Source organism: Equus asinus, chromosome 5, assembly GCF_041296235.1.
Source record: "Equus asinus isolate D_3611 breed Donkey chromosome 5, EquAss-T2T_v2, whole genome shotgun sequence".
Classification (NCBI taxonomy): Eukaryota; Metazoa; Chordata; class Mammalia; order Perissodactyla; family Equidae; genus Equus; species Equus asinus.
In genome coordinates this window covers 48,707,444-48,721,015 of record NC_091794.1, presented here as the reverse complement: position 1 = coordinate 48,721,015, position 13,572 = coordinate 48,707,444, and the positions used below count along the sequence as shown (strand labels likewise).

At 39.3% G+C, this 13,572-nt stretch overlaps 1 protein-coding gene across 18 annotated transcripts in view; it reads right to left on the bottom strand.

The window, feature by feature from the left end:
• The window catches only part of TNIK (TRAF2 and NCK interacting kinase), a 381,117-nt gene that overhangs the window by 124,586 nt on the left and 242,959 nt on the right, over positions 1-13,572 (bottom strand). For all 18 annotated transcript variants that reach the window (XM_014866817.3, XM_070509445.1, XM_014866823.3 and 15 more), the window contains exon 5: positions 2,924-3,034. In XM_014866817.3, the coding sequence (XP_014722303.1) occupies positions 2,924-3,034 (111 nt within the window). The remainder of the gene's footprint in view (positions 1-2,923; positions 3,035-13,572) is intronic.

Genomic DNA, 13,572 nt, shown 5'->3' with positions numbered 1-13,572 from the left:
GAGCAATATGTAAATTCAAAAGTTAAATTTTAAAGTTAAAAGTTACCTTATGTTATACAATTTTAATTAAGCACAATAAAGTATTCTCAGACCAGCCAAGAGATTTCCCATTGGCACTGGGGCTCACAGTAAAGAAAACAATTTCTATTTCATTTGTTGGCATTCATAGCTATCATTTTTAGTGCTTTATGGTATTTGTATTCATCATATGAAATAATTATTCAGTGACATCCAAATCTGATTTGTTCCATTTCTCCATGAATTACTCTAATTTTGGCTGCTTTATGATATGAGTTCTAAAACGTACAGACTTGCTCTGAGGTAGTCATATATTTCTCAGATAATCGAACCGAAAATAATCTAAAATTGGAGGTTTAAAGCAAATTATGTTATGCTTACACTTGTTAATTAAAGATATTGGATACTCGAGTGTTGTTATTCTATTATTTATGATTCTCTGTACTTTTAATTTTTCTCTACAACAGCAAAACCATGGTATGAAAGATGTGATTGACCCAAAAAGAAATAAAACTAACTATCTAAATTCCCTTGTTGAAAAATTCAGCATGAGAATATGGATGCCCAAAAAGATCCATGCATATGTTTAGGAATATCGGTAAACATAAACTGTGTGACAGTTTGAAGCACTGGTTTGGGTCTTAAAAAATTACCTTTCTTATCTAGTCAGTTTGGCTCAAGGCAGGCATCAAGCAGATTAAAACGTATGGTTTTCCAAGCATATTAACACCCCATGAATCCTTAAAAAAGGGACTGAAGATCTCTTTCCCTCCTTCACCACCAAAATGGTTGGAGGCAGATACCAGGGCACAAGTGAGCCACAAGTTGTATTTAATGAGATCATATGATACATGGAGGGTGTCATCTCTGAAACTACTTGTGATTAAATGTCCCTTCCAATGAGTCATCTTATCTCAAATGCCAGTATCATTTGGGAAAATGTATTGGAAGAAGGAAGAAATCACTGTTTTCCCACATTTTAAAACCAGGAATTGAAAGACACTCATGAAGTGAACCAGTCTGCTGCTTCTAGAGCCCTGGAGATCCCACGACCGATCCCCTCAGGGTCACCCAGCAGTGCAGAAAGGGTGTTGGCAGAGCCAGCCCTGCAGACCCAACAGATTCTTGGCACCCACTTAGTAGTCTGGATGACTAAATAATCCATCATGCTTTCTGTGAAGGAGTAAAATTCTAAGTCAGAAATTCAAATTAAGTTTTACACAATGGCACCTCAATATTTGGAGATAAATGTCAGATTTGACAGAGTTCAGCAGCCATAGGTCTGTGATACCCCCTCCAATTTTGTTTTGTGTTCTGTTTGAGAAATCTTTATGCCCACTCCAAGCCATGGAGGTATTATCTTGTGTTTTCTCTAAAGAGCTTTATTTTTTATATCTTTCACATTTATATCTATAATCCAGCTGGAATTAATTTTTGAATGTGGTACAAAACAGGTGTCCAGCTTCAGGTTTTCATGGCTACTCAACTGACCAAGCACTAATTATTGAGAAGAGCTCCCTTTCCCCATGTGCTGCAGCACCTCCTCTGTCATAAATCAGGTGTCCACAGGAAGTGGGTCTGTGCTGGACTCTCAATTCTGTTTCCTTGCCCATTTGTCTATTCTTGTGACAATACTACTCTGTCTTAATGACTTAGTAGCTTTATCGTAAGTGCAGATAACTTGCAGCGTAAACACTTCAACTTTGTTCTTCGAGATTGACTTGGTTATTCCTGGCCCCTTGCGCATTTCCAAATTAATGTTTTAAAAATCAATTTGTCAATATCCAGATATACCTAGAGGGATTTTGATAGGGAGTACAATGAAACCATGGATCAAATTTGGGACAACTAACATTTTTACAGTTTTGTGTATTCTAATTTGTGAAATGGCATATACCTCCATTTATTAAGGTCTCCTCTAGTGTCAGTAATGGTTTGTAGTTTTTAGTGTAAAAGTTTTTTACGTTTATGTAAATTTATTTCTACATATTTGACTTTTTATGCTATCATAGGTGTTATCATTCTAAAATTTCATTTTCTATTTGTTTTTTTGCCTAACGTGGTTTGAATTAAATGAATAAACATCATTTTTTTAATGCCTTCTTCCCATCCATCTATCCACCCATCCACAGCACGTAATCCCTCTCTCAAAAGCATATCTTGGACACATCGTGAAAACAGTTTTAATTTTTGTTCCTTTATATTAACAAAGCAGAGCTCACAAATAAGTAACGATTGCCAAGCAGATCTAGTAAGAACACTCAGTGAACATACAGTAGCCTCCATATAGCAGCAAGAGATAAACTATTCTGAATGAACCAAAATACGACCAGTTACATTCTCCCCCCTGAACTGACCTCAGCAAACATGACACTATTGTCCAGATTGCCAATTATGGGATTTGTGGGCAAAACCGGGGGAAAAGGCAGTCTTATCCAGCTATTTTGATTGATTTCAGTGATTTTATAAAAAAAATATTTTTTTAATGTAAAATCAGTTAAATTAGATTATATATGCTGACATGGCTAAAGTCACACAATCTTTAAATTAACTGTAAATTTTCATAAATGAAAAATTCAAACGAGTGATCAAAATATCTCTAAAAAATCCGTTTCCTAAATGGAACACTATCTCTAGGATCTAAAATCTGATTTCTAATTGGAAGCACCATTGGAAACGAATCCCTTGTTGAGGGAAATTATCCAGTGTTAACCTTCCCAGTGAGAGTGCACACGGCCTATTCGGAATGGCTCTCACTTCCGTTAAAGCAGACCACAACAAACTACCGCTACCACCAGCACTATTAGAATAAAGCTTTAACGAGGTTTCCAGTAAGTTGATGAATTTCAGGGGAAGGTTAGTACAAAGGTCAACACCTCCCAAGATATCCCATCTTGTCACTTACTCGTAAGATCTCCCTGCAGATGTATGCGATCCACTCCTCCTTCAACGTATTACCTTTTGTGTTCTTGATGAGGTCAGTGACAGAGCCAGCGCCACAAAACTCCATGACCAACTGGCAAAGGAAGCAAACATGCCATTGTTATAATTACACCTCACAGCTTCCACTGGGTTGAGTTAAGAAAGCATAAGTTATTCCAGTTGGCTGCTTTGGAATGCCATTTCTGCAAAGAAAAGGTGATCACACCACAATATACAAAGCAAAAACTTTTATCTTAATTTCTTCCCACAACGACAGAAAGGAAAGATTATTTTTAATTTTTCAACCTGAAAATTATAGTGGGAAATTGAGAAAAATCTCCATATTTTAAGTACTTTTAAAAATGAGGACAGATAAGTGATTCAGATGTGGTTGAGAATTTCTCTGTGTTTTTACCCAGCAGTCGAACTCATTTTTCCTACAAAAGTAGGATTGGTCCCTGTCTGAAAGAGCTATGGTTGTCTAGGCAGCCCCACGTTAGGACAGAAGTGCACACAGTTTATGTTATTGGTTTGTAAGTGGCACTATAAGCTGTCAGAGTGAGGACTATCTGTTTTTAATTAACTTCAGCAAATGTTCCCAGGAGGTTGGACACATCAAATAAATTCAATAAGCAATAAGCCCTAATTTAGCACCTTTCATCCAAAAAGCTCCAAGTTCCCTATAAATATAAACTCATTACAGTACTCAGCAACTTTATAAAAGAGGCAGAAAATAAACATCTCCCTTCCTCAATGGAGAAGTAGAGACTAGAAGGGGCAAAGCAATCGATCTGCTTTGACATTCATTTTCTAGGTTTAGAAAAACACATCCATTTCCATACTTTCTCCTTCTTCTTCAAAAAGTCTTCAAAAAAGTCACTTTATTGGGTACTTATTTTTTTTTGTAATGATATGAAAAGAATTCAGAATAACGAGCAATCAATCTCTGACTTGACACTAGAAACAGAACTAAAATGGAGCCAGCATGAAACCACATTGATGGTTTTGGCTTTGTCCAAATGTACATTCCTAACATCAGCACCACCTCACGAGGGCCTAAAGCATACCCTACCAGGCTGCAAAAGCTTTGGGCAGAAATTGTTTCTTTTTTGGGCTGGCCCCGTGGCCGAGTGGTTAAGTTCATATGCTCCGCTTCGGTGGCCCAGGGTTTCGCGGGTTCGGATCCTGGGCACAGACCTGGCTCTGCTCATCAGGCCACCCTGAGGTGATGTCCCACATGGCACAACTGGAAGGACCTACAACTAGAATATACAACTATGTACTGGGGGCCTTTGGGGAGAAGGAGAAGAAGAAAAAAACAGAAGATTGGCAACAGATGTTAGCTCAGGTGCCACTCTAAAAACAAAAAAAAGAAATTGTTTCTTTTTGTCTGTATGCCTAGTTGAAACTCAATACAAACTCATGAAAAGACTTTCATGAATGAGTTTCCAATGCTTGTTCTGATTTGTCTTCTTATGATTCCACAAAGGGGAGGGACACTCTCCCATCCTCTCCAGAGTGTCAGTGGAAGTATAGAGACCTAGCAGGAGTTTTTGCAAGGAAATTCGAGGCGTGCCACAATGGATCACATTCCAACCCAATAAAAGTTATAAAATTACCATATATGATAACCAGGAAGCTATCAAAGACCAAAAGATCACATTAGAAAGGACTCAGGAGTCAACTTGAAGAGGTTCTCACTGGCCAAAGACGAAATAATTTGAACATCAACAAGAACAATAACTTCAATGTCTTGAAACACATTAGATATGCTTAACTAAATACATTAACAAAGACTCTCCTCAAAAAGAATATAACTGGCACTGTTTGAAGAAAATGAAGAACTAACTTCTTATTTTGAGAACTGGCAAATAAAGGGAAAGAATCAAGAATTTACACTGCCGGGGCCGGCCCAGTGGCGCAGCGGTTAAGTTTGCACGTTCCACTTCTCGGCGGCCCGGGGTTTGCTGGTTCGGATCCCGGGTGTAGACATGGCACTGCTTGGTGTGCCATGCTGTGGTAGGCATCCCACGTATAAAGTAGAGGAAGATGGGCACGACGTTAGCTCAGGGCCAGGCTTCCCCAGCAAAAAAGAGGAGGACTGGCAGTAGTTAGCTCAGGGCTAATCTTCCTCAAAAAAAAAAAAAAAAAAAAAATTTACACTGCCTTTCTTATGCAAATTTTACCACTGGGTAATTAAATAATAAAACAGGTAAAGCTTCTCTTCATTAAAAGCAAGCATTCCATCTATTAAATGAAGAGACATAATGGAATTAGACTATCACTATTTCACAACCCCCAATAAACTAACAGGTTTAGGCACGTAATCACATTTTGGCCACGCCTCTTGATTAGAATAAGACAGCATCACCTAAGGAGTAGTCTTGCTAAAACAAAAAGCAAAAAAAAAGCGCCCCAAAACATGAATCTGATCAAGCTTCTAGTTCCAACTACCAACTCAGAAAATTCAGAGGACTGAGAAACATGTCACATCATGGGGATACAATCAACAAAACCTAGAAAAGAAAACTCTACAGGGCAAATGACTCATTTGCTTTAACAAATAAATTGTGAGAAGGAAAAAAAGAGATGGAGGAGAAATCTATAGATTTAAAAACATTTAAAAATATATACCAAAAAACTGCAATGGATGAAACTTATCTGGATACTGACTTCTTTGAAAAGATGTTAACAATTTTGAGACAATCTATAGACTAGATATTTGATGATACTAAGAAAATATGGTTAATATTTTTTAAGTGTGATAATGGTACTGTGGTTATGTAAAAAAAATTCTTGTCTTTTAGAGAAACATACTGAAATACTGTGGATAAAAGGATGTGATGATAATCCTTTCTACAAATGGTGCTGGGACAACTGAATATCCACATGTAAAAGAATGATGTTGAACCCTTATCTCACACCATATACAAAAAATTATCTCAAAAATGGCTCAAAGACCTAAATCTAAGAGCTAAAACCATAAAACTTTTAGGAGAGAACATGTAAATTTCCATGACTTTGGACTTGGCAATGGTTTCTCAGCTATGACAATAAAAACAGATGCAACAAAAGAAAATACGGATAAATTGGATTTTGCCACAATTACAAACTTTTCTGCATCAAAGGACACTATCAAGAGAGTGAAGACAACTCACAGAATGGAAAAAAATTTGCAAATCATCTATCTTATAAGGGTCTAGTATCCAGAATATACAATGAACTCTTTCAACTCAACCATAAAAACATAATATAATTTAAAAATGAGCAAAAGGCTTAAATAGACAATTCTCCAAAGAAAACATACAAATGATTAACAATCTCATGAAAAGATGCTCAACATCAGTAGTCATTAGGAAAATGCAAGTCAAACCACAATGAGATACTACTGAAAATGCAAGTCAAACCACAATGAGATACTACTTCACACCCACTAGGATGGCTATAATTTTTTTAAAAATCCAGAAAATAACATGTTGGCAAGAATGTGGAGAACCTGGAACCCTCATACATTGTTAGAGGGAATGTAAAATGGTGCAGTCATCGTGGCAAACAGTTTGACGGTTCTTCAATAAGTTAAACACAGAATTATCATATGACCTAGAGACTCCACTTCTAGGTATATACCCAAAAGAACTGAAAACAGGTGTTCAAACAAAAACTTGCATCTGAATGTTCAAAGCAGCACTATTCACAATAGACAAAATGTGGAAATAATCAAAATGTCCATCATCAGATAAATAAGCAAAATGCGGTATATGCATACAACAGAATACTATTCAGCTGTGAAAATGAAGGAAGTACTGATGCATAACACATTATGGATGAATCTTGAAAACATTATGCTAACTGAAAGAAGCCACACAAAAAGGCTATATACTTTATAAACCCATTTATAAGAAATTTCCAGAATAGGCAAATCCATACAGACAGAAAGGAGATTAGTGGTTGCCAGGCATTAGGGGGAGGGAAGAATTGCTGTGAACACTTAATGGGTACAGAGTCTCCTTTTGGGGTGATGAAAAAGTTCTGGAACTAGATAAAGGTGATGGTTGCACAACAGTCAGTACTTAATGCCATTAAATCATTCATTCTAAAATGGCTAAAATGGTAAATTTTACGCTATGTATATTTTACCAGAATTTTTTTTAAAAAGATAGGATAAGATTTGTTTCAAAATAAGAGTAGAAAAGAGGAAGTAAATGGGCACGTAGATGGGGCAGGATTGGCTACTGGTTGATGGTTGTTGGGTCTAGTTTTGGGCACAGGGGTGTCCATTATACTGTTCTGTCTACTTTTGCGTATTTTTGTCATTCTTCATAATACAAAGTTAAAGAAAATCTCATTATATAGCAAATCATGTTTCAACAGCAGCAGGATGGACCAAAGAAGCATCCTTGGGTAGGAAGAAAAGAATATTTTCTCAAGCAAGTAAAACATGCTTGTGCCCCTTCTCCAAATCCCATTTTGAAAAGCACAGTGACCAGACCTCCTCTAGGTGCATCCACTCCTGCTGGATCAGCTAGAGAAAATGTCCCACCACTGAGCTCTATTAGGCCACGTAATTATAGTTCCCAAGGAGAGCAGTGGAAGCCCAGTGACTCCAGTCTTTCAAAATTAGATTGGACAAAATACTTTCAAACATTCAGTAGGAAACAATCCTGCCCTAGCCAGGCACTAATGTCAGTGATTTCTATAATTTGTTTCTCCATTCAGCACCAGCTGAAGGCTGCTAAATTCTTTTCATCTCACTATGGAACAAAATGATTGTTAAATTATGTAATGGGATTTTTTTAAAATAAGAAAAGAAAGAAAGAAATCAGCATTTGCTAGCAATTGGTTCCTGCAGCCGCACAGCAACTCTGATAATTACTGCCACACACAGCAGGGTCCCTCTCTCACCACGAGTAACCTCATCACATTAATAAACAGAAATAGGGCTCAACATGCCAAGCCCAGCAGCGATTAAGTCAATAACTTCACATCTCACAAGCAAGAAATAATGGATCATTAATATCCTCCCTGAAAGAAAGTTCTCAAAGAGTTGACACTGGGGCAATGATACTTGCGAACATTTACTGAGAATTTCCCGTGTGCCAGGCACCAGGCTAAGAGATTCGCAACTGTGTTTCACTAATTCTCCTTCCCCTCAATTCCCTTTTCTTTATTTGGAAATGAAGCTTAGTTACGGTCTGCAGCCTTATCTATATAGTCATTAAATAAGTAGAGCAGTGTTGAAAGTGTGGTACTCTCTCAAGGACTAGCTATGCGGCCTTGGGCATGTTTTCTAACCACCCTGCTCTCAGCACACCATCACCATCGCTATAGGATACAAAACAAAAGCATCAACCTTATTGGTTGGATGTGAACATTAATTGTGTGTACGAATATGAAGCTCCCAGCAGCCAGAAATCTCAAACTATATTTATTACTTTTCCATTCTTTGGTCTGTTTGCATTTATAAAAAAGTTTCCAACTTGGAAAATAGCATCGACAGCTCCCCAAGATCCACTTTTTCCTTGGATGGTGAAGAAACGTCTGAAAGGTGCTTACGAATGGCATTGGGCACAGGTGTTTCTAAAACCTCTATTAATGGAAGAGTACCAAGGACACATGTCTTTTCTTCAAGCTTGTATCACACAGCAAGAAGACACAGTGGTGCATTCCAGGCCACTGGATCTTTTTATTTGGAAGGTTGAAAGACTCTGGTGGTGGGAGAAGTTTCAAAGGAATCTTATATTTGAAATTCTCACTCAACACCACCTACATAACGGTCAGAAAATGAAATATGCATGTACGTCACTCGGGAAGAGAGAAAGAAGGTTAAGCTGAAGGTGAGGACAGAACTGAGCTCAGGCATGATGGGAGTTGGGCCTGGGCCTGGAACAGTGTCACTGAGGAAATATTTAAAACACAGCACAGTACAGTGCAACTCAATTATTACGGGAAGGGTAGCTTGGACTATTGAGCATGGGTAGTCATTTCTACCTAAGTTAAAATGGTTATTTATTTATTTAATTTTTTGTGAGGGAGATTGTCCCTGAGCTAAGTCCTGTGCCAATCTTCCACTATTTTGTATGTGGGATGCTGCCACAGCGTGGCTTGATAAGCGGTGTGTTGGTCCGCACCCAGGATCTGAACCCACGAATCCTGGGCCACCAAAGCAGAGCGTGTGAACTTAACCACTATGCCACCAGGTAGGCCCCCTAAAATGGTTAATTTAAAAAAATGAAGAGTTCTAATACAGTTCACAATTTGCATGGTTGTCTGTTACATATTTTTGCCAGTTGTCTTATATTTCTGATAGTAGACGTTTTCTCTTAGAGACTGTCGGGGGAAGGGAGGCTTATGCACTCCTGTGCTTTCCCTCTCTCCAGGACAATATTTAAGGAAAGAGTCTTCTGCCTCAGCTGATCCCAGAAGGAATTCCAGAAGCACTAAGCTATCCTTGAGCTCACCTCCTTACTGGGAGGGGCCTTCAGTCTGGAATCACCAGATGTCGTCATTTCTGTTTTTTTTTTTTCTTCTTCTTCTCCCCAAAGCCCCCCAGTACATAGTTGTATATTCTAGTTGTAGATCCTTCTGGTTGTGCAAGATGTGGTCATTTCTAACCTGCCCTTTCCAGCCCCAGTCACCTCTGAAGGAATTTTAAAAGGTTTATTTTCAGAGCCAGGCTTAGGATGATATCTGGGGTTCCTATAGTATTCACTCACTTGCTAGTTAATTGGTTTTAAATTCCTGTAACGAGAAACAAAGCTTTAAGGTATTTTAAAATGGCAGGCACTAGCACAGAATACATTGACAGGAACTCATTCCTCCCAAATGTCATTAGTCAGTCACCCACAAGAATAAACGACTACAAACAGATCCCTTCTCTTTTATAATAAAAGGAAGGGCGGGAGGCAGGGTGAGGAAGAGGAGGGAACAGAAGGATAAAGGTGTGCTTAAAATGAGAGAAGGCTGCACCAAGCAACTGAAGGGGCACCCTAAGAAAAAGGAGAGGAAAGAGAAATTTCCAAGAATTTGCAATGCTGCAGAGGATCAGCCTAGTGACCTTGAAGGTCCAGAAACATCAGCAAGGCACAGGATATTTTTATCATGTGTGGCTGGGAATAGCCACCGATCTCATCTGCATGATTTATGAAGGTAGAAACAAACCCAGACTCAGTCCTTTGTCACAGAATGCTGCTTCCTTCACCAGAGGTAGTTTAAGCCTCACGGCACAAAATGTGTGTGTGCAGAACAAAAACTGGTAGGTATACATTTATCATTTCAATCAACTGATGTAAAGGTAAAATAAAACTGTTGGGGACTCCAAATTTAGAAAGGCAACCTAAACAGCTTTCTGCATTCATTTTTAAACTAACATGTATTTGAGGGGGAAAAAACCTCGTCTGGCTTCTGAACTATATTTTTAGACTTGAAAAGAGAATGCTTGAATTACAAATTCCAAGTCTTCCAAAAATAAAAAGATGAGTCCCAAGGATGTGAAGTCTCAAAATTGTCAATAAAGTTTCTAGATAATGAACAACTTCATATCTTGAGAAGAACAACAGCAGCTTGAATATACTGAGCCAGTTGGTATTTTTAGCAACAAGAAGCCTGCCCAAAGGACAGACCCACCGGAAATGTTCTCCAGTTGCCCCGTCTAAGGAGAGAGACATCTCAGAGTCAGCATGGCAGCATTCACGGAACGAGAGAAGTTAGCTGCATCTTCTGTTGGGTATCTGGTGCTCAAATTTCTCAGTATGCATGCAAGATCTTCTGGAGAACTTTCCCGTTAGGGGTAAATCATTACACGTCCTTTTGGGCCGTGGACCCAATCACAGAAACTAACGCTAAGGCTGCAAGAAATTTACAACTCTGCAAGTTACCATGTTACACCCAAAGAGAAGAATTTGGGGTGGGAACAGGGGAGCAAGTTTTCAGACCAATTAAAAACAGGAAGAGACACAACTCTACTGGCCTTAGAGGATCTAGGACTAAGCAACTTGGTAGTTGAGAATTTTGAGAGCAGAACATAAACAGGAACAGAGACTCTGGCTCAACACCAATCGAGAAAAAGAACCCGAGGGTGGTATAGACCATTAGCAGAGAACTTTGGGCATACATGAAGTCTTCCTCTTGCTAAGGTGAAAAAGAAGTTTAAGCACAGTTCAAATGAAATTCATAGGGATAAAAGAGGAAATCATTTTCACATTCTTACCACAGAATCACCCATTAGTTCATAAAAATGGCTCTATTAAAACTGAACTCAAGTCCAGTTGCAAACTATTAAATTGGGTGCAGCTCTAGCTGTGTTTGTATCTAAGTAACTGACATTTGTCTCTATAGGTCATGCGATGGGGCTGTTTACCATCACTCCTCCTATTATCGTAGGTACTCCTTCTATATTTACCAAATTCAACCTTTTAAAAATTCCTACTAACAAATAAGACTCAATCACTTCTCCAGACAAGTGACCTAGCCTTTCTGGACAAAGGAAGTTCTTTAGTTATAAAAGTGACAAAAACTAATTAAAACAATCCTCCCTCAAAAATAAAAGCCTCATTTCTGATGCTTAGAACTAAGAAAAGAGAAATTTTAATTAACTGTTCAAAAGACCCAACTACAGGTGGTTGAATTTTATTTATTTATTTATTTTTTTGCTGAGGAAGATTAGCCCTGAGCTAACATCTGTTGCCAATCTTCCTCTTCTTTTCCTTGAGGAAAATTAGTCCTGAGCTAACATCTGTACCAATCTTCCTCTGTTTTTTATATGTGGGTCGCCCCCACAGCATGGCCGTGCAAACCTGGGCCACTGAAGTGAAGAACGCTGAACTTAGCCAGTAGGCCATGGGTCCTCTGGTTGAATTTTTAATGATGCCATAGGCAGCACTTTACATTTAAATCTTAAAACAACCAAAAATGTTAGTGTGCATGATTTCTGCCAAGCCAAGATGCCACAGTAATGTAAATCCAACCTTTAACAGACTTGGGTTTGGGGGCTGTGGCCATCATCACAGCAGATTCTAGAAAGGATCCCTCTTTGGTAGCTGAATGACATCATGTCTTAATTCATCTCAGTATCTCACTCCCAGATGATCTGATACAGGGCATGGGCAAGTCAAGTAAATGTATGGAGCTGAGCATGCATGGAGACAACGGGGAGTGATGGCGCCTCTGGTGCAAATTGGAGTGGGTACGTGTCCTCATTTAGAGCTGTATACTGCTCCAACATACTGCTGCTCTTTGGGATTTCAGGCTCCATAGTTCCAGATCATCTTGTCTTTTTTAAGATTGGCACCTGAGCTGATCTGTTGCCAATCTTTTTCTTTTTCTTCTCCCCAAATTCCCCCAGTACATAGTTGTGTATTCTAGTTGTGAGTGCCTCTAGTTGTGCTATGTGGGACGCCGCCTCAGCACGGCCTGATGAGCAGTGCCATGTCCACACCCAGGATCTGAACCAGTGAAACCCTGGGCTGCCGAAGTGGAGAGCACAAACTTAATCACTTGGCCGTGGGGCCAGCCCCCAGACCATGTGATTTTTCGAAACTTTTCAAGGGGGCCGGTCCTGTGGCCGAGTGGTTAAGTTCGTGCGCTCTGCTTTGGCGGCCCAGGGTTTCCCCGGTTCGGATCCTGCACGCGGACCTAGTGCCACAGCTCGTCAGGCCATGGTGAGGCGGCGTCCCACATACCAGAACCAGAAGGACCTGCCACTAGAATATACAACTATGTACCGGGGGCTTTGGGGAGGAGAAAAAAAAAAGATTGGTAACAGATGTGAGCTCAGATGCCAATCTTAAAAAAAAAAAAAAACTTTTCAAGGAATCCAGGTTTTTGTGTGAAACTGCTCGATTTTTTCTCCTATTGGCATAATTAAAACACCACCACCTTATGTGAACCAAACTAAACACATTTACCTGGACATTTAGTCCACATTTAGCGGCATTTAGTCTCCAGGCTGCCAGTCTGAAAACCCATACCTAGTCCAAAGTTATTTTTATAAGGAAGAAACCAAAGGCCAGAGATGCTACCTCGGCCAAGGTTAGAATCCAGGTTTCTGGACTTCAGGCCAGGTTCAGCTGACTGCTGGAATGTCTGCCTTTAAAATGCATACAGTATAATTTCTTAACCCACAGCTCTGCAAGTCTACCCTCTCTGATCGAATGAATGGCTTATCAAGTCATTTCAGTACAATAATCTGCTATCTTACTTGGCCACCCTATATTTTCGGAAGCTAATCAGCAATTTATTTCCTTTTTAAGGTATTCCAGCCCTGTGGTTGTTGTGGTGATATCAGAAGAGACAGCAAAATATGTGTAATTTCGCTTTCTAATTTTAGAGAAATTAGTCTGCTTAATAGACAGTACTTCTCACTCCGTGCTAGTGTCTGAATAGCATGTACAAAATGGAAGACCTCTGATCCCTGAGACGCATGGAATGAGATGGCAATGCTGTGTGTCAGAGCTCGCTTGTTTCCGAGAGATCGGAATCTTTATTGCAAGAGCTCCCTTTTTTGATTTCCGGATCAGGCCCTGAGCAGTTGATAAAGGAGAATTACTTGGCCATTATCAGAAGTAGTTGTATTTCCACAAAGAGCTGCTACTAAACAAGAGTTTATCTCTCTGACATGACTGATAGAATTCGCAT